This window comes from Belonocnema kinseyi, chromosome 6 (genome assembly GCF_010883055.1).
Source record: "Belonocnema kinseyi isolate 2016_QV_RU_SX_M_011 chromosome 6, B_treatae_v1, whole genome shotgun sequence".
NCBI lineage: Eukaryota > Metazoa > Arthropoda > Insecta > Hymenoptera > Cynipidae > Belonocnema > Belonocnema kinseyi.
The window spans coordinates 147,517,601-147,545,520 of record NC_046662.1 but is presented as its reverse complement, the minus strand read 5'-3'; the positions used below and the strand labels follow the sequence as shown (position 1 = coordinate 147,545,520).

At 31.7% G+C, this 27,920-nt stretch overlaps 1 protein-coding gene across 5 annotated transcripts in view; it reads right to left on the bottom strand.

Moving 5' to 3' along the window:
- LOC117174284 (plant UBX domain-containing protein 2) overlaps positions 1–23,690 on the bottom strand; it is a 287,058-nt gene extending 263,368 nt beyond the window's left edge. Inside the window, exon 1 of one of the 5 annotated variants that reach the window (XM_033363237.1) lies at positions 23,526–23,690. In XM_033363237.1, coding sequence (XP_033219128.1) covers positions 23,526–23,612 — 87 coding nt within the window. In that variant the 5' untranslated portion in view covers positions 23,613–23,690. The remainder of the gene's footprint in view (positions 1–23,525) is intronic. The other 4 variants (XM_033363234.1, XM_033363236.1, XM_033363235.1 and 1 more) reach the window with 4 other exon arrangements.
- Between the last annotated feature and the right edge of the window lie 4,230 nt (positions 23,691–27,920).

Genomic DNA, 27,920 nt, shown 5'->3' with positions numbered 1-27,920 from the left:
GAAAATAGGCAACTTAGCTGACCCGAAGAACTACAGGCCAATAACTTGTCTAAACACGCTTTATAAGATATTCACAGCTATCCTAAATGATAGGATTGTTCGCGCAATTGAACCTGTGTGGCAAGAAATTTATGAACAACGAGGCTCAAAGAAAGGCGTAGCCGGATGTCGGGAGAACCTGCTCATCGACAGATGTTTCTGCAAAGATAAAGCATTCTACCAGCGTGACCTATCGATGGCCTGGATGGATTATCGGAAAGCTTTCGATTCTACATCCCATAGACTTATCATCTGTCTTTTAGAAATCTTAAAGGTTCATCCGCAAATAGTTCGGTGGATAGATAGATTGATGCCGCTTTGGAAAACCAGATTTACTATCTCATCTGGCAAAAAATCGTGTGACAACTAACAAGGTCATGTTTCAGAGAGGTGTCTTTCAGGGCGACACCATGAGCCCACTCCTCTTTTGCCTTACATTATTGCCACTATCTCTAGCACTGCGCCATTCCGACGGGTACTTGTGCGGCAAACTTGCAGATCGAAAGTACAAGGTTACTCATGTATTTTACATGGACGATCTTAAGATCTATGCTAAAAACGGAGAGCAACCGCATCTAGCTCTGGGGATTGTCGAACGTTATACTAAGGAAATTGGAATGGAATTTGGGATAGACAAATGCGCCAAGGTTTATTTAAAGCGAGGAAAACTTAATGGCATCCCTGAAGATCCTGAGCTCGTTGATAGAAGCGCCATACGACACCTTTGCGCTGGAGAGACTTATACATACCTGGGCGTGCCACAGAGCCGCATTCAGGATGTGACATCTATAAAGGATACTCTCCGAAGCAGATACAAACGTCTCATCCGACAGATTTGGTCTTCCGAACTGTCGGCGAGGAATAAAGTATCTGCAACGAACATCCTTGCCGTCCCGGTACTACTCTATTCATTTGGAGTAGTTCCATGGACGAAGAACGAGCTCAGATCTCTTGATATCGGGACAAGAAAGGTTATACACATGAACAAAAGTTTGCATCTTAAGTCTTCCGTTCCGCGACTGTACATCTCACGCCGTCAAGGGGGTCGCGGAATATTGATTCTTGAATGTCTTCACAACAGGATTATTCTGGGTACAGCACATAGAGTTGCAAATGGAAGAGACCCTCTTCTTAAAATGGTCAGGAATCACGAAGAAGTGGGCAAAGGAGCATTTCTGTACAAAGCAGCGGAGGAGGCTGCTGAAACACTCGGACTTGACTATGAGCTAACGTTTGCTCAGGGGGGAATCTACCTGTGTACTTGAAATTTCTTCCCGACTAATACGTTAGGACTATTGCAGTATTTTTAATTCAAGGTACAATTTTCAAAATACCTAACTTCTGGGTCGCATGTAGTGTCGTTCCATTCACACTAGAAAGAGAAGGGTACCCAGATAGCCGTAGAGGAAAAGACAAGCGCCTGCCTTTATGTACTGCATAACTTTACAGTAGTTTAGGATTTATTAACGATTTTGTGAAAAGTCGCGACAGAGGAATGAGGCATATACCAGGGGACTGTCTTTGTGAGCCAATAGTGCTTATAATAATTCCAGGACAGTTTTCCTTAATCGCCCTTACGAATTTTTCCACAGATTACTTATCGATGTAAACTAATGTAGCAACATTTTTTTTATATTTTGAAGTTGTTTTGGTAGCTTTGTAGCCAGGATATGAAACATGGTTTTGTTGCGACATTGGGCTACGGGTCCAGTGTTTGAAAAGTGAAGGCACATGATATCGGGGGCAATGCTTTTAAAATGGGTAGCAAATGTGACAAAATAGCAGTTTTGGAAATTCTACTTCTTCGTCCCAGCACCATTCCTCCCCACTTATCCATAATCTGTTTCTCCCTATCCGCGCCCTTTTTCCTCTCTACCCAAACCCTCTGCTCTATTTGCCATCTCCTTTTCCTCTCCCTCCATGTCAGATCTTCTTCAATTCTTTCCCTTCTTCCTCTCAATAATTTTTTCCCCTCATTAATTTTCTTGTTCTCCTCCGCACTCCCCACATTTGATAGAAACATTCCTTCTTTTCCTTCCTTCGTCCCTCCTATTCTCTTGAATCCTTCTATCCTGACCTGCACTCTAATGTCTCGCGAAAGATTTTTTATTTCCACTTCTCCCGTTTCAATCTCCACTTTCAAACCCTTAATTACTAAGTTATTTTTTCTCTTTGCCCTTTCTTCCCCTTCTAATCTTCTTTCAATTTCACTGAGTCTTTTCTTCAATCTTTCATTTTCACTTTGGACGTTCTTTTCATTCCCTTTTACTATTTCCTCACTCTCTGTTTTTTCCCATAGGCTCATTCCTAATTTCTAGATTACCTACCCGTTCTTCCAACTGTTTTATCTCTCTAGATCTCTGTTTATCAACCTCTCTATGCCTATTCTCAATGTTCTCTAGCTTACCCCAAACCTTGTCTTTCTCCTCCTTCCATCGTTTATCCCATTCTTCCCATTTTTCTCTTACCTTTTTCACTTCCCCCCTTACATCGTTTCCCTGCCTATTCATATCCCTATTCATGTCATCCAATCTCTTCCTTGTTTCTTCTCCAAACCCTGTTATGAGAGCTTCCAATTTTTCAAGGGATAAATCAAACTTTTGCAACTTTTATCGTTTTTCCATAAACTGAATTTGCATATTTCCAATGTTTGCTTTATGATTTCAACTTTACACATATGGTCTACTGAGCAGCCTTACCGTTTTTTAACTTCTAAACTATTTGTTGCATGCAAAAATTTAACTTTTGGATTTTCCATTATTTTGTATCTTGTCAAAATTTGCATTTTTGATTTATCAAGAATATTCAAAAAATTATGATAATCTTCTAGGGAATTTAGAAATCAAACTTTTTTTTACTCGTGCCATTTTTTCATATCGTCCGTTAATTGGCTTAAATGGTGCATTTTCATGTGTTTTTTGGAATTGCGTAAATGCTATAACTCTAATTGTTTTTAATTTTATGAAAAAGGCAATAGGATAAACTGTTTGACTTTTTAAATACTATGAATATCCGTACAGAGAATTCTGAGAGAATACCTTCTCTGATGAGAATGTAATAAAAAAACCATAAATAAAAATTTGTTTTCTCTACCTTCGGTGAAAAAATGTTATCTATTTCTTTTTGCTTAGCTTGTGTCGTGAGTAGAAAAATTTAATTTTTGTATTTTCATTGTTTTTTTATAAATAAATATTTTTGGGTCTACAATGTTTGTTTTATCGTTTTTTTCTATGTTGCATAATTTGACCGCAAAATGCAATTTTCGATTTTTGATTAGTGTTTGTGCGGTCAAAATTTGAATTTTTAATTTTTCGAAAAAATTCAAAAAGTTTATATGATAATCTTGTAGGGCTATCGAAAAGTAACATTTTTCTTTGCAAGTTCTATGAACAACTGTACAGAGAATTTTTGAATCATGAAAAAATGCGTACTCTACAATTTTCAAAATGGGCTCACTTTTAGTATTTCTATTCAAAATGCCTGACGAACGAACTTGGCATTTAGCTTAGGACATTAACCAAGTGTACCAAAGGCTAAATCAAAATTAACTTTTTTCTACTCTTGACTTTTTCCCATGTTACTCTTTATTTGTCTTGAAATGCTCGTTTTCGTTTGGTGTTTTGTACTTTGAAAATGCTATGACTTTGGTCATTTTGATTTTATCAACAAAAGTCATGAGGATAAATTGCTCATACTTTTGTCTACTATAAATGGCTGTTGATAGAATTTTCAACTCGTGAAAAAAATTGGAATCATACATTTTGAGAAAGCTCTAACTTTTTTAATGTTTATCAAAAATGGCTAGTTAACGAACTTGATATTTCTTTTTGGTCCATCAACTGTGTGCCAAAGCACAATCCATTCCGATTAGTCTTTCGAAAGCTATGCAATATAAAGACGATACCAATAACGAAGACGACAGATAGACACCGACGTAAACACTTTTTTTTCTGAAGGAGGCCTCAAAACGTCGACATTTGATGAAATCCGCGAAAGTCACTTTTCACCTTCTCCTTATGGATGAGAATGTAGTAATTAATTATTTCTTGTGCGATCAAAATTTGAATTTTCTATTATTTTAAGCAAAAGTTAAAAACTTGTTTAGACAAACTTATAGGGCCTTGAAAAAGTACCTTTTTTCTACTCTTGACTTTCTCCCATATCACTCTTTGCTCTGCTTCAAATATTCATTTAATTTTGGTTTTTTGAGTTTTTAAAATGATATAACTTCGGTCATTTTTATTTTATCAAAAAGAAGTCATTCGGATAAATTATTGGTATTTTTATCTACTATAAATAGCTATCGATAGAATTTTTAAATCTTGAAAAAAAATTGTTCTCAAAAATGTTGAAAACACTCCTGTTGAATTGTTATCAAAAATGGCTGGCTAACGAACTCGATCTTTCTTTTTGGTCCCTCACACTGTTGTAAAACTCTGCAAAAAAAGGCCTAAAAATCTGCCAAATTTGTTTTACAATTTTTTTTAATCTGTTGAAATGTTTTGAAATATTTTTAAACAGTCTCGTAAAATTATCTAATTTTTATAAATAAAAACTCGACATTTTACTTCGAAATCATCACAAACCTCAATTTTCTTTTAGATCCTCTAAAAAAAATGTTACAGAAAAATTTAATATACAAATTATTAAAATTTCAATTTACACAAATTCTGTCAAAATCTTTTCAATTTCCTTTAAAAAATGTAGAACTTTGAAGTGTCTTTTACAAATACTTCCAATTTTCCTGAAATTGTTTGTGAAATCCTAAATAAATTGCCTAATAATCACCCGAATTTTATTTCCAAATTTTGAAATGTTTTTAAACGTTCTCTTAGAATTACGTGATTTTCAAAATATAAATTCAAAATTTCTTCTGAAATTATTTTCTACATTTTATCATAAGTTTCAAATATCTTTATACAACCATTCTAAGTTGTCTTTCAGTTGTTAGGATATTCTGAAAAAATTGTCTCATAACCTTAAAGATTTTTTTTTTCAATTTTGTAAGTATTTTGGAATGTTTTCGAACATTCTTTTAAAACTGTAATTTTTTAAATAAAAGATCTAAATTTGATTTTGAAATCGTCAAAAATCTCAATTTTCTTTCAATTACTTTAAATCTTTTCAAATAATTGATTTTTTTCTGAACTTTTAAATATCCCTTGAAATGATTTCCATTTTTTCTAAAATTTTTGTTAAATCCTGCAAAAAATTGCTTTAAAATCGTCCACATTTCTTATAGTTTTTAAAATGTTTTGAAATGCTTGTAAACATTACTTTTAAATTATGTAATTTTTGAAAATAGAATTTAAAAAATTTAATTCGGAAATTATCTAAATCTCAATTTTCTTTTGCATTTTTTGACATCTTCTCCAACTTTATTTCACATTTTTTCGAAAATTTTACATATCTTTTAAAATGAAACCCAGTTTTTCTTAAATTTGTTGTTTTACAATTTTTTAAATCTTTCGAAGCGTTTTAAATAAAAATTCAACACTTTTAATTTCAAGTTACAAATTAATAAAGAGAACAATTATTATTCTATATTGAACATTGAATACAAAAACTCAATTGAACATAAACATTTGTTGAACTACTAAGACTTTTGAATGTAAAACTTTCAATTTTTAAATTAAAATATGTAAATTTTTTAATTTTGAACAAATCCATAATAATCTTGTAAAATAAGTTACTGCTTAATTTTTAATTCAATATTGAAGTTCGACTCCTAAGACTAAGACCTAAGTTGTTGACATATTCAGAAACATTTTTTTACAGGGATTGCGGAAGGGAAATGCCGTACAAGACGTTTGACGCTATTCCACCTTCACTTCCGATCTGCAGATTTTACGACTCCTGCCCCTCATCAAAAGTTGATTCGTACTGTAGTTCCTATCCACTACCATCAAGTGGATGAGTACATGCCAGAGTTTGACGAAAAATCTGCAGAAAGAAGATACGAGGTAAGTAGCATTAATCCCCCACCATCCCTTCCAAAGGGTTTTCAGGAAGAAATTGAAGTCAGGCCACCAGCAAAACATGGAATAGTCACCAACGAAGATGATAAAGTTGGCGAGAACAGCGATACCGATAGAATGCTAATGTTGCAAGCTGAGAATAACATGCTTCGTGCTATGCTCTTAAAACAGACTACACAAAAAAGTGCAATCGAAAAGCCTCCACAGTCTGAAGAAGAACCGCCTAAATTCGACCTTGACACATTTTTGGATGAACAGAATGTCCAGGAAAAGCTACGCAGGACAATGATAAAACTGCAGCTTAGGCCTCATACCAAGTGGCAAGAACCTTATTCCTTGAATGAAAGACTGTTCGCTATTCTTTGGCATTACCATTCGCCATCTGTATATGAAAGAATGCGAAAGGCAGGTTTGATGCTGCCACATCCCAGAAGTGTGGAAACTTGGATTGCTAAAATCGAGGTACATCCTGGATTTCTTTCCATCTCGATGGCAACTTTGACAGAAGTCTTGAAAAAATTGCCAGAATGTGCAAGAAGTTGCGTGGGAAAAATGAATGAAATGGAAATCATGGAGCGTTTGGAGTACGACTCCAAGATGGATATCAATGAGGGGTTTGAAGATCTTGGCCACCTGGGCAGAACAGATAGGTGTGCCAATAAAGTTTTTGCAATGACTCTGAACGGTTTGCATCCTTTTCATCGGTGGCGAGTCATAATTTTGTACGTTTTAGGCCATAACAATGTTTGCGCAGACAACATAGTTACTCTAATGCGACGAACTTGTGACAAAGCCGAAGAATGCAGTGCTGACGTTAAGCTTTTCGTCTGTGACGAAGGAAGTCCTAACAGATCAGCTTATACAAAACTGGGAGTCACTGAAGCAAAACCGTTTTTCCTGCATGGAGAAAAAAAGATCTTGGCGTTTCATGACTTCTGTCACATCATAAAAAACCTTATTAGTGCTTGGAAAAGGTACAGGATCCTCATAATTGAGGAGGAAGAAGTTTCTTTCCAGGATGTTATTGACACTTGGAAAACTGACTCTGCAAATGAACTTTCGAATATGCTTGGGCATATATCCAGAGAACACCTGTTTCCGAACAATTTTCAAAAGCTGAATGTCAGAAATGCCTTCCAACTAGTAAGTGGAACACATGCAGCACCCATGAAAGCGGCGAAAAAATCAAATGTGGCAGGAATCAATACATCGAAAACGATCATTAAGTCGATATGGTTTGTGAATAAGATGAATGTCGTTGTAGACGTTTGCAATAGTAGCAATGTTTATAACAAAAATCCCTTAAAACGCCCTCTGTCTCACGAAAATCCTGGATGTTCCGTGTTTATTGTAGCGATACATGTCAAACTTTTCTAATCTCAAAAAATCTTTCTGTTGCTCTACCGTCATATTTTACGAAGAATGAGAAAACAACAATTCGACTTCGTAGTACGGTGAGGGAAGCACCTCGATAGGGCAGAAAATGTGATCTCCTATATATATATAATTCCCCACTCTGACGCCCCGTACCCCATCTACGTTGATAATATCTTTGGTGAAACCAAAGAGTTGACAAATTAAAAATGCAACCATTAATATTTGTAAAATTTTGAATATGCCTCAAGTATAACCTGATAAATTCAAATTATTTAATTTTGAAAGTTTTGAATTGAAAATTGAAATGCAGAATTCTAAATGTTTGTATTTGGGTATTCTCAGATTTTGGAGTCCAATAACTTTTAGTCTAATCAAGTTAGAAGGCTTACAGTTGTCAATTTTACGATATTAAACCCTTATATTCAAAACCAAATTAAAATTCACTGTTAAAATTTTAAATTGTTTAAGATTTGATTCCTAAATTCAGAACTTTTTTAATGCTTTACATTTTTAATTTTACACATTCAAACCTTTTTTTAAATTTGATCTTCGAGAAAAGAATATTAAATTTTAGTAGACACGACTCTTTTTACGTAAAAAAATTAATTTAGGAAATACCCCGTGCGCCAAGGTGAACAATCCATCGAGAGGGAAAAATGGTTTAAGCCAAGTCTGCTGTTTGCGTGAAGAAACTCACTATCTTCGTTTTGACTTCAGTCTTCTTTACGTATACGCTGCAACGCGAAAATGACCCTTACGTCAAACTTTAGAGAGTAACTTTTTTTTCTCCAAGACGGCAGAAATAATCACGGCTTATCACATAAAAAAAAATCCGCCCGCTCCGCGGGAACATTCTCAAAGCGCGCTGCGCGTGAGGCTCTCTTCGCTGGCTAGTTTGAACGCGCCTAGGGCGCGCGATTGTTGATTGTCGCGCTTCGCGCTCGATAATATATTAATCTCGCGCCCCGCGCTCGGTCTTTGCATTACCTTCCACCTTTGTGCACAGACCACAATGCGAAATTTTCTACATTCTATGTTAAAAACTATTATATCAAATGTCTATTATATTTTTTTTATGTGTACCATTTTGACTTTTCGAAATTTTGTATTTTTAACGAATTTTATAATATGGAGGGGTTGATTTGGTGTGTGTTCCACATGCACTAGAGGGATGAAACTTCTTTGTGGTACTTTTGGCTCTAAATACAGCGATAATCATTAAAAACTTTTTTTTCGAAATTGTGTACTTTTAACGAATTTTATAATCTGGAGGGGTTGATTTGGGGTGTGTTCCACATGCACTATAGGGATGCAACTTTTTTGTGGGAACTTTTGGTTCTAAATACAGCGATAATCATCAAAAACATTTTTACTTTTTAAAATTCTGTATTTTTAATGGACTTTATTATATTTAGGGGTTGATTTGGGGTGTGCTCCACATGCACTAGAGGGCTGAAACTTTTTTGTGGTACTTTTGGCTCTAAATGCAGTGATAATCATTAAAAACATTTTGACTTTTCGAAATTGTGTATTTTCAACGACTTTTATAATGCGAAGGGGTTGAGTTGGGGTATGTTCCACATGCACAAGAGAGATGAAACTTTTTGGTGTCACTTTCGGCACTAAATTCAGGGACAATCATCAAAAACATTTTGACTTTTTAAAATTCTGTATTTTTAATGGACTTTATTATATTTAGGGGTTGATTTGGGGTGGGTTCCACATGCGCTAGAGGGCTGAAACTTTAAGATGGGACTTTTAGCACATAATACTGTCATAAACAATGAAAACATTTTGACTTTTCAAATATTTTATGTTTCGTTTTTCATTTCGACTCATTAAAATGCAAACAAAAGTTTAATCGACCAGCTGGAAAATATAGTTTTCTATACATGATCGACGGAACAGATTTTAAAGTTCCAATTTATTTTTCTCAATAAATACAAAATAAAGGAAATAATTAAATGAAACTAAATAAAAAACTAAGGAAACTTATATATTTATTACAATTAATATAAAATTAAAACGGCGTCAAATTCTTTAAAAAAATATAGACTATTAAAGTACATAATAGTTCCGTGAATTTATAGCATTGGTTTATATTATTTTTCATGATTGCGGTTTAAAAAATGCAATTAGCTCAGATATTAAAACAACAAAAAACACGAAAATTATGGCAATTTTTATGTAAAAGTTTTAGTAATAAATGCTAATAAAAAAAATTAAGCAAACTTACATTTTTTCTTAAAGTTAGATTTTTGGAGCAGGGAAAATGAAATTTTATAAGATTAGGTTACTTCTTATTTCGATTTGAAAAAATGGTTCATATTTCTAACATGGCCTCAGCTAAACTGTAGAAGAATGCCATAATTTCCTTTAACTTTCGAAAATGCTCCTTGCACTTCACAGCTGTTAAAAAACTCGTATACAACTAAATTCACAAATATTTAAAAAATGCAACATTTCAGAAGACATTTGTCTAGGCCTATAAGGAAATTTAGGGGAAAAATTTTTTTATAAGTTTTTATAAGGAAATTGTTATTCAGAATTTTTATTTCTTTAACCAGAAAAAAATAGTAAGGACATATTCAGCCACAATTCTGGTTGATTTAACCTGACAGCTTTTTTAGTTTATTTAAATTTAAATAAAACTTAACTGTACCTTCAGATTCACTTTTCTATTAATTTCCAAACAAATTATAACTTAATATAAAAATAAACTTTTTAATTCAAATTTGTTGTTACTATATTATATTAACCTCTTTGCTACATGTTGGGCCTAATTTTAATTTTAAAAAGTCTTTGGAGTTTTCGAATTCCTTTTAAGACCTTTTCTACTCAATTAAAATTATTTTTTCATTCACTTATAAAGCAAAATTAGATTATTACCATTTTGGATTTCAAATGCACTATAATTTGGCGCGACCGAATATATGATTGCCTGTCGCGCCTCTACAAGTATGTGGAGGAACCAATCGGTACATATCGCCCTCAATTACTCAGGCCAGTTTACGAACTGAAATAGACGATAGACGGTTCTACTTGAGCGGTCAAACAGGGCGGATTTTTTCCAGTTTGACAATGTCGGTAGAGAAGATTAGAGTGGGTAATTTCGCGTATATAGTCTATATTCTAGTTCGCAAACTGGCTAGGTAAATTTGGCATGCTTTGATTAAAAAGTTTACATAATAGGATCTGAATGATCATGAGCGAATTTTTTGAATTATGCACAATTAAACATTTTGAAAAAATTTATGTTTTATGGTATTCAAAGATTAATTTAAGCGCCTATTAATCAAAATTTTAATCATTCTTTTAGTACATAACGACAAAAAAATAAAATATGGTGGAAAATAACAAACATTTTGATTTAAAATTAATACTTTTTGGTATTTAAAGATTACTATATATTTTTTGAATTCACTGTTTTTGTTGGTAGAAAATTTATCTTCCCGGTTAAAAAATCATCTTTTTCATTAAAAATTTAATTCTTTTTGGACATTTTTTGATTTTGAATTGAAAATATAACTATTTTAATTATTGTTCAAAATTGATCTTTTTCGGTAACAAATTCATCTATTTGGTTGACAATTTTAATATTTTTGTTTTCAAGTTTGTTGTTTTTTATCAGAAAATTAATTTTCTAGGTTAAAAATTCTTCTTTTTATTGAAAATTAAACTTTTTTAAATCCGTTGTTTTTAGGCTGAAAATTGAGCTATTTAATTTGTCTTTTTAATGCTTGAAAATTAATCTTAGTATAAAATTCATTTTTTTGTGTTACAAATGTAAGTTGTTTTTAAAAAATATTTGGTAAATTTTCGGAAATATTTTTTATTAATCACTCATTCCGATTTTTTCGCGGAATTTAAAGAAATGTTTTAAAAAGTTTTATCAAAAAATTAATATAAAAAAATCCTTTCAAATTTTCGTATTGATCTTAAGAATATTGTGTCATTTTCTTGAAACCGTTCAAAGTTTTTAAAAAGTTTCTAAGCATGTAATTCAAAATCTTTCAAACCCAATTTTTTTCAATAATTTGTTTAAAGTTTTTTTTATGCTGTGAAATTAGAAAATGTATTAAAGTACACTTCAGTCGAAAGGCTAACTATAACTTTTGTGTTACGAAAGGTATGAATGTTGATTTAAAACACAAATGGGACATTTGAAATCTTGAAAATAATGACAGAGTTTTTTTAATTGAAAGATACTTTTTTTGATAGAATATTTAACTATTTCTTGAAAAGTCGTCGTTTTATAAATATTTTATAAATATTAGGAAATCTTTTAAACTTCTAAAATATTTTTAATGACTTCAATACCCACATTTTTCTTACAATTTTTACGTCCTAAAACATTTTAAAAATTGCCGAAGATATTATGGATTCTTTCTCAGCATTTTTAGAAATCTTTTAAAATGTTCTCTAACAATTTATTTTAAAAAACAAGAAATCCTTTCAAATTTTGTGTATGAATATGATTTTAGTGGATGTTTTCAGTTTGTTATTTTCTGAGATGCCGACAAATGTTGAGCAAAATTTAGATTTTTTAATATTTCGAAAGAAAAATCTTTTTAAGAATTTGGAAAGATTCGAATATTATAAGAAAGTTTTCTTAAATTTCCTAAAAAATGTAACATTTTTCTTATTTTTAAAGTTCGTTTGAAGAGAATACTTAAAGAGATTCCAAGATTTTTAATGAAAATTGTCAAAATTATCAAAAATTAATTTTGAAAGATTATTATACAACTTTTTGAAAACATTTCAAGAAATTGCTAAAAAAGATTCTGGACAATTTTAATATTGAGAAGATTTTTAAAAGATAAAAGAAAAATTAGATTTCTGAGGATTCTGAAATAAAGTTTTGGATTCTATTTCAGAATTTGATAAGGATTTAAGAAATTTATTTTTTATTTAAAAAACAACATTTTTTAAAGAAAATTGAAAAATATGTTGAAATTTTTTTAAACATTTAAAAACTGCGTTGGCTCAAGAATCCGGTAAACAAAAGTATCAACACTCAGAAATTTCCGAAAAAGTCAATATGATTTATCGCGTATTTGCTTGGACTGGTCATTTTTAGATGACGGTTGCTGACAGTGGAACCATGCAGTGGTTGTTTAATCTTTTTCTTTAAATTGTCATATGCAATATTGCCAAAATTCATATAAATTGATGCAATATTTAATTTGATGTAATATGATGTAAAAATTGAAAATTTTTTTAATTCGTAGTTTTTTGGTAGACAATAAAGTTTGTATGGAGATACCTTTCTTTATTGAAAACAATATTATTTCAATATCTTTCAAAATTGTCAAAATATGCTTAATTTGTTCGAAAACCTGACTGATTACATTCTGCATGAATATGATTTTAGTGGATTTTTTCCGCTTGTTATTTGCCCTGAGGCCGATAAATGTTGAGCGAAATATAGATTTTTTGAGATTTCAAAAGAAAAATCTTGTTAAGAATTTTGAAGATTTGAAAAAGATAAAAAAGTTTTCTTAAGTTTCATTAGAAAATTTACAATTTGTTATTTTTAAAGTTAATTTAAAGAGAATATTTAAAAAGATTTCAAGATTTTTTAAGAAAATTATCAAATTTATCAACAAATAATTTTGAGCGAATATTCTACAACTTTTAAAAACATTTAAAAAAATGGTAAAAAAATCTGGAAAATTTTAAGGTAATTTTTATAATTTTGCACAATTAAAAAAATAGGAAAAATTGGAATTTATTAAAAACATAATACTGAAACTTTAACAAATAATTTTAATATTGAGAAGACTTTTAAGAGATATAAGAAAATTTACATTTTTGAATATTTTGAAATAAAATTTTACATTCTTTTTCAGAATTTGTAAAGATTTTAAGAAATTAAAAATTTTTAAGTTAAGATTCCAGGGAAAGTTTTTTTTTTAATTAAAAAAAATAATTTTCAAAGAAAATTCAAAAATATTATGAAATTATTTAAAACAAAAAATGCGTCGAATCAAGAATCCGGTAAAACAAAAGTATCAACTCTTAAAAATTTTCGAGAAAAATAAATACTATATACCACCCAGGTCACGGTCGTGATACTTGGCAATAGGTGTGATTTATCGCGTATATTCTGGGAGCTGGTGTCATTTTTAGTTGACGGTTGCTGACAGTAGGACCACGCAGTGGTTGTTTGATCTTTTTTTAAATTTTTATATACAATATTTCCTAAATTCATATAATTCGATATAATTTTTTACATATTTCAGACAATTTAAAATTATTAAATTAGAATAGTCCGCAAAGTGTGATTCTGTGTTGAATTCGCCCAATTTGTTGAAATGATATTGGTAGGGCGAAGGGGAATCTTCGATTCTTTCAGATTCTTAACACTTCCAGTTCGCAGAACCGGCGGAGAGTTTCAGAGAAATGTATTTCCCCGCCAAACAAATGTAATATAAATAGATGAGTAGCTCTTTAAAACTGCTTTCTTGAACACTTATTATATAATCTAATTAAATAGTATTTCGTTGAACTTTAATTAAATAAATAAATTGATTACAATAAATTAAATAAAAAAATATCTCATTTTCTTTTAACTTTTAATACTTTTCACATTTCCTAATTTAGTATATGTACTAATAACTAAGTTATTAGATTCAGCCTTTAAAAATAGGGGAAAAAACTTTTAAAAAATCTGGGCTATTAATTTCAGCTTCAGTTTAGAGTTAAAAATAATGTTTTTTTTTTGCAATTACAATTGCAACTGCAATTGAAATAACTATTAGCTTCTTACAAAGGTAAAACCACATTCCAAGTTTTGACAAGAAGGAATCACCGCTTATCTGTTTCTTTTCGTAAGATTCCGGAGATATTTCAAAAACATTTTTGAAGATTTCACATATACCGAAAAAATGGAGAAAATTTTTATGCATTTTTTTTATTTTGCAGGACACACAAAATATTAGGAAAAATTATAGTGCGCTTAAAAGATATTTAGGACTTTCAGAAGATTTGAAGAAATAATTTTAAAAATAATTTTTCGAAAAACTATTCATGTTTTTAAATATTGTCAATCTCTTCAAAAATTCTGAAATTCCTGAATAATTTTTGTAATAAAAAATTACATTTTTACAATGACCTTCAAAACTTAGAGATTTGTAGAAACTTCCAGAGGAATCTTGCCAAAAAAATTTCATCCTTCCAAAATTCTTAAATAGCTTTGAACATTTTTTTCGAAATACTCAACATTTTATAAAATTGTTAAAAATTGTTTTAAAAATGTATAGAAAATTTTAAATTGTCTACAAAATTTCAAATTTTAAATTACTTTAAAAACTTTACAAAACTCTTACACCTTCGAAATATCTTCTGGAATCATTCAGTTTTCCTAAAAAATCTTTTAATTGTCCTAAAACCTTCTAGATTTTCTTTCGTGTTTTTAAAATCAAAACACAATTATTTAAAAGATTAAGATATTCTAAGTTTTTTGCCCATTATGTATTTCATTTTCCTTACCTCTTTCAAAGGTTGAAAAAGTTTACAAATTGTATACTACGATAGAAAAAATGTTAAGAACAGAGTTATTTCCTATAATATTAAAAAACCCATTTGCAATTAAAATTTTCTTTTGAATCAATAATGTTTAGAAACAGTTGGAAAACATTTGATCATGAAATGAAATTACTTAATTGAAAATTTCCATTTACAAAATTGATGTTGCGGTAAACTTGTAATATTTATTAATAGACTCAATTACTGACGGTTTACTTAAACAGTCTTTTTTTGAGTGACTCGCAAAATTCTTAGAAATTGAAAAAATCAACTGCAAGAATAAAAAACGAACATATATATCTTATTATATATATCTTAATCATTAATATACAGGGGTGAACTGGGCCTATTACCCCTATTAATAACAGTTAATATGCATAAATATATTAAATTGTATGCATATTTTAAAACAAATCTCATATTAAATTAACGCAAACAATCAAAAATTCCTTGGAACATTTTTAAATACTGTCAAAATTCTCTAAAATTCCGTTTCCGGCATGAAAGTGTAAAGTAGTGGGAATTGTTGATGCTGAGTTTTTTTGATATTGTGGTGAAATTTGAGGTGAGTGGATTTTGGAAGTGTGTAGAAAGGTGTGGAGGGGAGAGATCTAATTAAGGGATTGTGAGATTGCAAAGGGGAGGTAGATATTTTGGAGGATTGAGACAGATTTGTGGAAATTTGTTTGGAGATTTGTGACAGGGTGGGAAGACTGTGTTGACGGATTGGTAGTAGCAGGGTTAGGTAGCGACAAAGAAAGGCGAGACAGTTACCAGACAGCGACGGTAGAGACAGGGAAGTATAGAAGACGGGAAAGTTTGAATTTGATTAATGGCTAGCGGAGCGAGTATCTCCGCGGAAAAAACAGAGTTAGAGCAGGAACTGTTCAGTACGCCGAAAGAAAAGATAAATGAAAGGAAGGCAAGGGGGAAGTATAAAAAAACTTTAGAAAAGGAAAGATTAAGAGCAAAAAGCATAGGGTCAATAGAAGCATTTATCAAAAGGAAGAGAGGGGAGAGGGAAAGCAGTGAAGAGAAGGAAAATAACGGGGCGAGTGTAAAATACCAGAAAATGTTTAGATCGCCGCCGGAAAAGCAGAGTTTGGTAGGGAAAAGCGGTAACAGTAAGGGTGCTGACGGTAGCGGAGATGAAAATGAAGTGTCGATGAAAGAAGAAAGACTAAAGGAAATTCGAGAAGTGATGCTAGAGGTAATGGGGATTTATGAAGTAAAGCAGGAGAAAAGGAAAGAGGAATTAAAGAATGAAATAAGGCGGGAAATCGCTGAAGTTAAGAAAGAAATAAAAAAAATGGGAAGGAATCAGGGAAAAGTTAGAAAAGAGGATGGAGTCATTGGAGGAAAAACTAATGAAGCAGGAAGAAGTTAATAATACAAGGGTAGAGGAGATAAGAAGTAGGATGAAGGAACTTGAAAGATCGAACGGGGATTGCGGTGGGGGCGAGAGTGGGAATAAGGAGATGGAAAGGCTGAGAAAAATAGAACAAAGGATAGAAAGGAAAGAGAGGGAAGAAATAAAATTAAACACAGTGATAAAGGGTGTAAGATTAGAGGGGATGGAGCTGAAGGAAAGGGTGGACGAAGTACTAAAAAGGATTGATGCTAAGGTAGAGATAGAGGAAATTCGAAATGTAGAAAGGTAAGTGAGAAGAGGGGAGATAATAGTACTGGTGAAACTAAAGAAATGGGAACATAAAAGGGAGGTGATGACAAAGAAGAGGTTATTATATGGTAGTCCAGAAAGAATATAGGATGATTTGACATGGGTAGAAAGGAAAATGCAGTATAAATTACGAAAAATAGCGGAAGAGGAAAGAAAAAAGGGAAAAAGAACATGGGTTAAATATGGGAGAATTCAGTTAGATGGAGTATGGTGGGATTGGGATGAAGAAAGGGAACAGATAGTAAGAAATGAGGTGCAGGGAAACTAGAAGAGGAAGGAACGGGAGATAAGAAAATATGAAATAGTAAGAAGGAAAAAAGATGAGAAAAATAGTAGGAAAGAATGGAAGATTTGTTACTGGAATATAGCAGGATTGGAGAGAAAGGATAAGAAGTTTATGAAAAATTTGACACAATGGGATGTAATCATAATGATGGAGACGTGGCTAGATGAAAAGGGATGGGAAAGAGTAAGGGGAAGGTTACTAAGAGGTTACAAATGGCAAGTGTAAAATGCAAAGAGTAAGAATAAAAAGGACAGAGCAATGGGAGGAATGGTGATGGGAGTAAGGAACGAATGTATAACAGGGAAAGATAAGAAAGACAAGAATGAACAAAAAGAAGGAGTAATAGTAGAAGAGGCAATGATAGGAGGAGAGAAGTGGACGGTAGTGGGGTTTTATGTGAACGGTGATATGCAGGAAAAAGCAGAGGAGATTAAAGAAATGATTGAAGAAAATAAAGAAGATATTAGGATGGTAATAGGAGGGGATTTCAATGCGAGAACAGAGGACAGAGGAGGAAGGGAATGGGGAGAAGAGAGAGGAAGAAAATCCAAAGATAAGGTACTAAATGGGGAGGGAAAAAATTTGTTGAAGAGCTTGGAGGAGTTGGGATGGTATATCTTAATCGGCAATATAGAAGGGGATGAAAAAGGAGAATATACACGCTCAGGAAGTGAAAGCAGAACGGTAATGGATTATGTGATAGTGGATGATCTTAAACGGGAATATAGAAGGGGATGAAAAAGGAGAATATACACGCTCAGGAAGTGAAAGGGGAACGGTAATGGCTTATGTGATAGTGGATGATGAGGTAAGAGAAGGTTAAGAAACTAGAGGTAGGAGAATATATTGATTCGGTTCACTTTCCCTTAATAGTGACATTAAAGGGACAAAAAAGCAAGAGTAATATGAGTAAAAGGGGAGCAAATGTAAAAAGTGTAGGAAAAGGGGATTGGTCAAGGGAAGGAAAAGAACAGTTAAGAGAAAAAATAAGAAATAGCAAAATGGGAGAGGGAAATGTGGACGAGGAGATGGGAAAAATGATAGGAGAAATAAAAATAAGGTTAGAGTGCCTAAACAAAAATGAAGTTAGTAAAGGAGGGAATAGAAGTGAGTGGGATGTGGAATGCAAAAAAAAATGGAGGTCAGAAAGGAATTAAGAAAGTGGAGAAAAGAAAAAAGTAATGGGGAAGAATATAGGAAAAAAAGAAAGAGTATATTGAGTTGTGTTATCAAAAGAAAGAAAAAGAGAATAAAAGATTTGAGGAAGAGGCGGAGAAGGCTAGGACGGAAAACATGGACGGAAAATATGGTAGGGAAAGAGATAAGGAAGAGGAAATTTCATGGGAAGAAATAGTTAAAGTTTTAGGAATAATGAAGGATGGCAAGGCACCTGGTATAGATGAGATTCCAAATGAAGTATGGAAATATGGAGGGGAGGAACTAGAGGAATGGGCATGGATAATGGTAATAGAGTATGGAGAGGAGAGGGGTGGCCAGAGTTAAGGAAAGAAGGAGTAGTTATACCAATAGTGAAGAAAGGCAAGGGAGAGGAGGTTAAAGATTATAGGGGGGTGACGTTGATGCCAACACTGTATAAAGTATATGTAACTATTTTGTCGGAGAGATTGAAGATAGAAGTTGAAGAAAAAAAGATCGAGTCACCGAATCAGACAGTGTTTAGAAAAGGAATGGGGGTAATGGACAACATATATGTTCTGAACTATCTAGTAAATAAGAGAATTAAAAGGGAAAAAGGGGCAATGATAGCAATGTTCGTGGACTTAAAGACGGCGTTTGACTCATTAAATCGAGAAGAAATAGAAAAAGTTATGATAAAAAGGGAGATAAGAGAGGGATTAATAAAGAGAGTATCAGAAATTTTTAGAGACAAGAAGCAGGGTAAAGGTAGGAGTGCAAGTAGGAGTTAGTTTCTGATTTGTGAGAGGTGTGAGACAAGGGTGTCCTCTGAGCCCACTTTTATTTAATTTATTAATATCAGACTTGGAAGAAGAAATGAGGAAAAAGAGTTGGGGAGGAGTTAGGATAGGGAAGGAAAAGATATATACACTGGCATATGCAGACGACATAGTGTTGATGGCAGAGGATGAAGAAGGGATGGCGGGATTAATTACAGGATTAGAGAAATACTTAGATGGGAAAAAGCTGAATGTAAATGTAGAAAAGACAAAGATAATGAGGTTTAGAAAAGGAATGGGAAGGAAGAAAGAACGGACAGGGAGATGGAAAGGAATAAAGTTAGAAGAAGTCAAAGATTATAAATATTTAGGATATATCTTGCAAACGAATGAGGATCATACAGCTCTTATAAGAGAAAGAATAAAAAAGCAGCTCGGGTAATGAAAGAGGTATGAGGAATAGGAAAAAGAAGGTTCCAAAAAAATTGGAGAAGGAGAATGTGGTTATTTGATACGCTGGTATGGCCGGTATTAGGTTATTGAGCAGAGATATGGGGATGGAAAGAAAGGAATGATATTGAGAGTATACAAGAAAGGTATATAAGGTGGACACTAGGGGCAGACTGGAGGACGCCAGGATATATGGTGAGAGAAGAAGCGCAAAGGGATAAGTTAAGTATTAGAGCGGGAAAGAAGGCATGGAAATTTGAGACGAAGCTGAGGGAGGGGAGTTGGCGAGAAAGTGTTCGATGGAGGCAGAAGAGAGGAGAGGAAGGGCGATCGAATTAACGAGATGGGAAGAATAAAGGAGAGAGTTCTTTAATGATAGAGAAATAGAAGACGGGACTGGATTAAACTATGAAGAATTGGAAAAAAGGGAGAGGGAAAGACAGTTAATAGAAAGATGGGGGGCGATTGAGGAATCAAAATACAATAAATGGTATAAGATGATAAAAAAGGAAGGGGTGCCAAAATATTTAGAAAAGGGATGGGGAGAGAGCAGGTGGGCCAGAATAGCAAGGTTTAGATTGGGAAACGAGGTAAGGGAGGGGATGTACTGGGAAAAAGAAGAGAACAGAAAGTGTAGAATATGTGAATGGGAGGAGGAAACATGGGAGCGTGTATGGGAAGGATGTAGGAGAGGAATGGAAGATAAAGGAAGCTGGCAAGAAAATGTGTTTAAGATTCTAGGGGAAGATGGATTAGGAGAAGAATGGATGAAGGAGTTGGAGGTTGCTAGAGGAGCGAATGAGGAAGAATGATAGAATGCACGTGAAAAAGGTCAATGGTGTTATAAAAAAGTGAAAGAAAAAGGAAACGGAAGTCGCTTAGATTAGAAGCGTAAAAATTGTGAGTAATGGTAAAGTAAAAGTAGACTAAGACGTGTTTGCGTTCTCATGATCTCTATCTCCCTTGCACTCTCGCTTTCGTTCGCTCGCTCACTCGCTTGCTAATAAGTCTTAAATTGTGCTATCGCAGGAAATAGAAATAAGGATAAAATTGTACAAAAATATAGATTTAAACGGAAAGATTGTAAGGAATGGAAGTCATGTAAACCCTTAGGGGACACATTATGAATAAAGAAGTTAAAAATTCCTTGACATATTTTAAAACATCCTTAAATATTTAAAATCTTTTGAAATCTTTCGAAATCTCTTGAAATTTTGTAAAGCTCTTGAAAATATATTGAAATTTTAAAAATACCATGAAATATATCAAATCTTTTAAAATCTCATGTTAACTTACCATAATCAATAGAAAATTCCTTGGAATCTTTTTAAATTCTCTCAAATCCGTCAAATCCTTTAAAATCTTTTGAAATACATAGAACTTTTTTAACGATTTCTAAAGTACTTTTGAACTTTTTTAAATAACCCTTCTAAAATTTTTCAATTTTTTCTAATTCCTTTTTATTATAAAAAGAAATTAAAAATTCCTCAACTCCTCAAATATTTCAAATCCTTTAAAATCTTTTGAAATCTCTTGAAATTTTGTAAAGCTTCAGATTCAAATTTTAAAAAAAAGAGAAAAGTGCCAAAACGTTAAATATTGACATGTTTATAGATTAGAGTTTTGAAAATGGGATGAATAGAACTTCAAAGCTTTGAAAATCTAATTTTCAAACATTTTAAACTATTCAATAAGAATAATTTTTAACTCGATGAGATTCAAGTCTTCAAATTTTGAATTGTAAACTTGAAAGTTTATTTATAAAAAATTAATAATCATGAATTAATTGAAAGCGTTCAAAATTTAAACGTACGTTTTTCAATTGGGCAATCTCTAAATGAAATTATTTCAAACTGAAATTTAGAAAACAGAAAAATTTCAAAATGTTAATAATTTTAATGTTTGTAGATTAGTTAAAGTATTAAATTAAAGTGTTAATAGAAATTACTAAATTACTCGAGTTAAAGTTTAACTATTTTTGAAACGATTTTTTATATAATTATAAAATTATATATATTTTTTTAAACATACTTTTAAATTTTCAACGCTTTCCATTGATTTATTGATTTAACTTTTATGTTTACAATTAAAATTTTGAAGACTTGAATTCCATCAGGTGGAAAATTACTTATATTTCACAGTTGAAAATAAGATTTCGAAAGTTTTGAATTTGTATTGATTCCATTTTCAAAACTCTAATCTACAAAATTACAATGTTTAAAGTTTTGAAATTTTTCTTTTTTCTAAATTTCAATCTGAATCTTTTAAAAATTTCAAGAGATTTCAAAAGATTTTTAAGGACTGTAAATATTTGAGGATGTTTTGAACGATGTCAAGGAATTTTAAATTTATTTTTATAATTTAAAGGAGTTTCAAATAATTTTAACACTTTTAGCAGTTATTTAAAACACTTTCAAAGTATGGTGGAAATCTTTAATGGGTATCAAGGTGTTTCAAAAGATTTTGAAGGTTTTGAAATACTTGAGAGTATTTTAAAAGGTTCCAAGGAATTTTCATTTGATTACAGTAATTTAATATGAGATTTTAAAGGATTTGAAATATATTAGGATATTTTAATAGATTCCAAGGAATTATCCATTGATTTTAATAATTTAGTATGAGATTTTAAAGGATTTAAAATATTTAAGGGTATTTTTAAAATTGCAAGGAATTTTCAAGAGCAATGCAAAATTTCAAGAGACTTCAAAGGATTTTTAATATTTTAGGATGCTTTAAAACATTCCAAACATTTTGAAATAGTTTCAATAATTTAAAGCAATTCCAAAGAATTTGAATGATTTTCAACTTTTCAGGTTGAAATTGGAACTGCTTTGTTAAAATTGTAGTTTTTTTTTTGGTTGATTTATCAATTTAGTTGACAAAATTTGTTTTCTGAAAATTTCACTATTTTGTAGACAATTTTTGTTTGTTTTTGTTTAAAAATTAATTTCTTTTAACTACAAGAAAATAATTCTTTTTTGTCGAAAAATGTACTGTGATTAAATATTAATTTTTGTATAGAAAATTAGACTTGTTGGAAAATAAATTTCTTTTGTGCAAAGTTCATATATTTTATTAAAAATTACGTTTTTTTTAGTGTACAATTCAGCCTTTTGGATAAAAATTTAAATTTTTGTTTAAAAATTTAGCTATTTTGTTGAAAACAATTTGAACAATTTTGTTTAATTTATGTATTTTATTCAAAATCTTTTTTTTTTTGCAGAAAACTAATTGTTTTAGTTGAAAGTTGAACTATTTATATTAAAAAATAGTCAAATAGTCATTAATATTAATATACTATTTTATAATTATAATATTAACATCAATAATATATATATATCCCCATGAGAAAAAAATTACAGAAATTGGCGATTTTGATGTTTCTCATGCATGAAATTAAGAATAACGCGAAACATCAAAATCGCAAATTTCTGTAATTTTTTTCTCATGGGGACCGAGATTCGAGATATAAATAGAAGATCACCGAAGTCTTTCGAAACTTTCAGATCGGCAACAAAGATATCTTTGTGGTAACTAATTGAGCAGAAACTTAATTGGTAAATCATTTCAGAAATTGCTAACTTTTGTCATTTACCGACGCGCAACTTGAGCCTGCAAAGTAACTCTTAGGTAAAAAGTAACTCTTAACCTACAGTTTCCCCTGAGGTCCTCAAGGGAGAGTTGAGACACGGGTTACAAAAAGTCTGATCAGCGCCGCTTTACCGGACCTAGTTAAACTTTCATGAGTTTTGAAAACTTTTCGCGCCCCATAAAAATATCAAACTTCCGGTACAGTGGCGGCTATCGAAGGGGGGAACGTGTCTCAACTCACCCTAGAGGATCTCCAGTTTCACCTTAACAAACATTTTTTTAATGCCTTCGCCTTGCATTATTTGAATTCTAGGCTAACTGAATAACTCTCATGACAAATATTTTCAATGGGCCTCCAGAGAAGTGACATGGGGCTGGAAAATACTAGGATTACGGAGAAAGAGCGGGTGGGCGGAAATTATATGCACTGCGTAGGCTCTTTACCACCAGCCCTGCTAATTAAATTAAAATTGTGAACATTAACTCATTTTTGATCTCTGCAAGTAGCGTGGAGTGACATGCATTTAAAAGTCATAACCGAAGTAATCATTTATTTGGCATAGCGACAGGGTAAGGTTGGCAAACCGTTGCGAATCATTTTAATCTTTTACTGGATTCACTCATGCTTTGACCTTTGTCAAGCAGTATATTTGACTAATTCTACATGATATGCTTACTTGTAGAATAGTAGTATTCAACGTGACTTTGACAGATTGGCGATGTCCATTTGGAAGCAAAACAATTACACTCGTGTTTGTAGCCATCACGTCAGTTGTGCTATGTCATTCATCAGTAATTGCAAGGAGTTTCCACAATAGGATTTGAGCATGAACATAGGAATCAAGGGACTAGTCATGCCATTGTGAGGGTGATGCAATGAGGGGGAAGGTCCGCCACCTTTTGATGTCCCGCGACAAACATGGCAGCACCCACGCATGTTTATATTTTCTTTCATAGTTTGTCGGCAAAAATGCTCGTGCGCATAATCAAATGGGACATCGTAAGACGGCGGCTCTCCCTACTCATGGAATTCTCCCCCCTCTCGTGGATTCAACCCCGCTCACGAAGTTATGATAGCATGCCTAGTCCCGTGTTTCCTATGTCCATGGATATGAGAAACCGACGTAGCATTGACCATGATATAAGAATACACGGTCTAGCCATCAGCTCCCCCAATTTCGTCCCCATTCGCTCTCCACCACTTCTAGCCATCTTGGTTACCATTGCAACCGTTAGCGTCTCAGGCTTCACTGAAAAGATTTGAAACCATGAATTATGTCTACATTGTAAATCAATGTCAATACCTGTGAAAGTTCTCAATATTCAAATAAGGTGCAAGAAGCGGACACTGCTGACGATATCCGTTTGTGAAAGCGCAACGTGTTAAGGTTAACTTTGTGAAAATTGTAGTGGTGTTTCTATTGAAAATACAAATTTGAAAGTGAATCTAACGTGCCCATCCGGAGCGAATAAATATTTTCGTGTAAGCTAAAGTTGCCTTATTTGCATTATACATATTAATAAGTGTACTTTATATTATACATATTGGTAAGTGTACTTTATTAAGTACTTATAGTATTAAGTACTTAAGTGTACTTTGTTAAGGTAGCTGTCATTATAAACATAACCTATTAAGTTAATTTCCACATTTTTGATAAATATATAAAACTGTGTTACAATGATACAGATAAATTTTTAAATGGGAAACAAATAAGTTGTTAACGTCTTTTGTTGTTGTTAAAACATGAAGAAGGTACGTATACACATCTCCTTTTTCAGACGTTTTGCCGTGGAAAGTATAATACTCGTAGAAAAATGTTATTTTAGTTTGTATTGGCAATTATTTTATACTTTGCGAAATACATTTATAAATAGTTCTTCACACGACATTTTACTAAAAAAGGAAGGGCACAATTAAAAATGGAATGTCACGAAAAGTTTTATTGAAAGAGTAGACTAATTATTATTACAGATATAGGCTTAATGGTATGATGATTGCACGTTTATTTCTCTTGTAAAATTAATTCCATTGCATATTATTGCAGATAACATGGACATAGGAAACACGGGACTAGGCATGCCATCTTAACTTGGCGAGCGGGGTTGAATCCACGGGAGGGGGAGAATTCCATGAGTGGGGAGAGCCGCCATCTTACAATGTGCCATTTGATTATGCGCACGAGCATTTTTGCCGACAAACTGTGCATGAAAATATAAACATGCGTGGTTGCTGCCATGTTTGTCGCGGGAGGTCAAAATGTGGCGGACCTTCCCCCTCATTGCATCACCCCCGCAATGACATGCCTAGTCCTTTGTTTCCTATATCCATTGCAGATAACAATGTTAACCATTTGTGCAGCTGACTGTTATGTCAATCAAGTAAAGAAAGACAACCCAGGGATTAGCTGATTCCGCTTCCCGAAGGAGGTTTATTACATTGCATAGTGGCAAAATGTGTACAGAAATAAAAAGATCAACCAAAATCGAGAGAAAAATGTAGAAATGTTTATTGCAATTTCTAATATTATGCAGAGTTTTATTTTTTAGCTTGTCACAGTACATTTTACAGTTACATTGCGAAAGTAATAATAATTTGTTGAGCCAATCAGCATAACAATTTCTTTAAATTATTGTATTCGGGGAACAATGGTATCAAAAATGAAAATTGCCTCTTTTTTAAAGAATTCTTATTTTTTCTCCGGCTCTTAAAATTAGAATTCTACTATTATATTTTTCGCTCCGCATTGATCTCCAATCATTCAAAGTTTAATTATGTTGTTGCAACTTCAAATATATTCTTAAAAAATTCATCGTTTTGGGTCAAAAATGACTTTTGTTGAAAATTCATATTTGTGTAATAAAAATTCAACTTTTTTTTTGTAAAAATTCACCATTTCGGCTTGAATATCTTAAAATTTAGTTGAAATTTTTTTATTTCTTCACGGAAAATCTGTCTTAATTGAACATTTGTCTTCGGGTTTCAGAATTCATCTTATTTGGTTAAAAATCCACTTTTTCTGCTCAAATTTAATCTGATTCGACTATTATTCGATATTTTAAATTCATGTTTTCTGGTCGAATTAGAATGTATTATTTGATTTTAAATAAGAGTTTTTTAAAAATAAAAATTCAACTATCTGGTTGAGAATTAACTAATTTGTTAAACTTTCATTTTTGTTGTTGTTAAAGATTCAACTCCTAGGTTGAAAAAGTGTGCTCTGGTTAAAAATTAATTTTTTAAACTGGACATTTAACTATTCTATTTTTGATTGAATTCAACTTTTTATTTTAAATTGAAATATTTTTAGGATGCAAATTGAAATATGTGGTTGAAAGAGGTGAACTAATTTGTTAGACATTTATTTTTTTCATTCGATTTTTGTAATTTTCTTACCTGATTTAAGAAGTAATAATTCTCTGCTTAAGCGTTTCTTAATAATTAAAATGAAGAAATTTTTTTAAGTAAAATACTAGTGTCATCCTACCCGGTAATAAGCGTTGAATTCAGAAAAATTGAAAATTTGTTTTCCTATGAATACGCGATTTTTCCCCCGTCTAAAAATCCCCCAACAGGAACAGAAAAAGTGAAAATTCTATTCCTCTCAATCGACTTGGTAAAATTTGACGAAAGTATTTATTCAACCTATGTTTTATTATTAAATCTTTCGATAACTTATAAATTAAAAAATAGTAAAATTTACTTTTATTTACATTTTACTAATTTATTTATTTAAATTTATTTAAATTTTCAAAAATTATATTCCACATGAAGAAATTAAAACAATTTATGACACATATTTTTTGAACTTATTAGAAGAAATTAAATAATCTTAAAATATGAACACTGTTGGGGAATAGAAGACATCTCTGTGAGGTTATCTTTCGGTACGATTAGAAGGAATTAAATATATTGAAAAGACGTTCTCTTTTGAGGAATAGGAACCCATGTGGCGGCCGCTATGGAAATATAAATAAATTCCTTTTTGAGATATCCTATTCTTAGAATGACATTTCAGATAGATGGAACAATCGCGCTTTCAAAATAATAGAATAATCTTCACTTTTACGCTGAAATCTTAGATTTCTCAAGATTTTGAAGCTTTCCAAGGATGTTTAAATTATTTAAAAAGAAAATAACTGAATTTCTAATTTAAGAAGTGTTCAGTTAAATTTTTTCAATATTTCAATATTTGATGTTTCTAGCTGAAAATTCCTTAAAATTATATAATTTGACAATTTTAAAGTTCATTGATTGATTTTTTAATGTAGAGCATTGAAAATGATAATGTGGATGTATATTTTGTTATATAGAAACATGATAGTACCTTCAATTTTATACGCGTAAATTATTGAGTATTTGAATAAAAAATTTTATAATTAAAAAATTTTAAATTTTAATTTAAAAAGTTAAAAATTTAACTATTCTACTTTGAATGCTTTCATTTGCAGCTCAGTTCTTATTACCTCAAGTGAAAATTGTTTAGCTTTAGTGTTCCATTTTTTTAATTTCATTGACCGTGAAAAATGTTTGCGAACCGGAAAAAAACCGGGAAATGACCGGAAATTTATTTCATCGATTGAAACGGCCACCCTGGAAAAGATGAGTTTTCAAATGGAACAGTTCAAATGCAGATTCTGAACTTTTTCTCAATTATTCACTTCCTATCGTGAAGTCTTCTTTCTGATTTGGTTTTATCATCTGAACATGTGACTTTCTGTACCCTGAGAGGGTTCTTTTGTTCTCATTTAGTGCTATCTATATACGAAATATAAAAACTTATATTATCATAATACAGGATATGATATCGATATTTTGCATTTATTTATTTCTGCTTTCAGCCCGAAAACAATATTCTTTTTTCTCATTATGTGGATGATACTTCATTTCATTGACGTTAAAAGGTACAATTCCTCAGGTGCATTGAGAGGTTATGTTATCCATATTTCTAAGTATTTGTTCTATATTACAAGTTAGATGTTATGTATTTGTTTATACTTTAGATTACGCATCTCAAAAATTGCATTATTTTCAAACTAATTTAATTTATTTATAAACTATATAATTTCTTTAT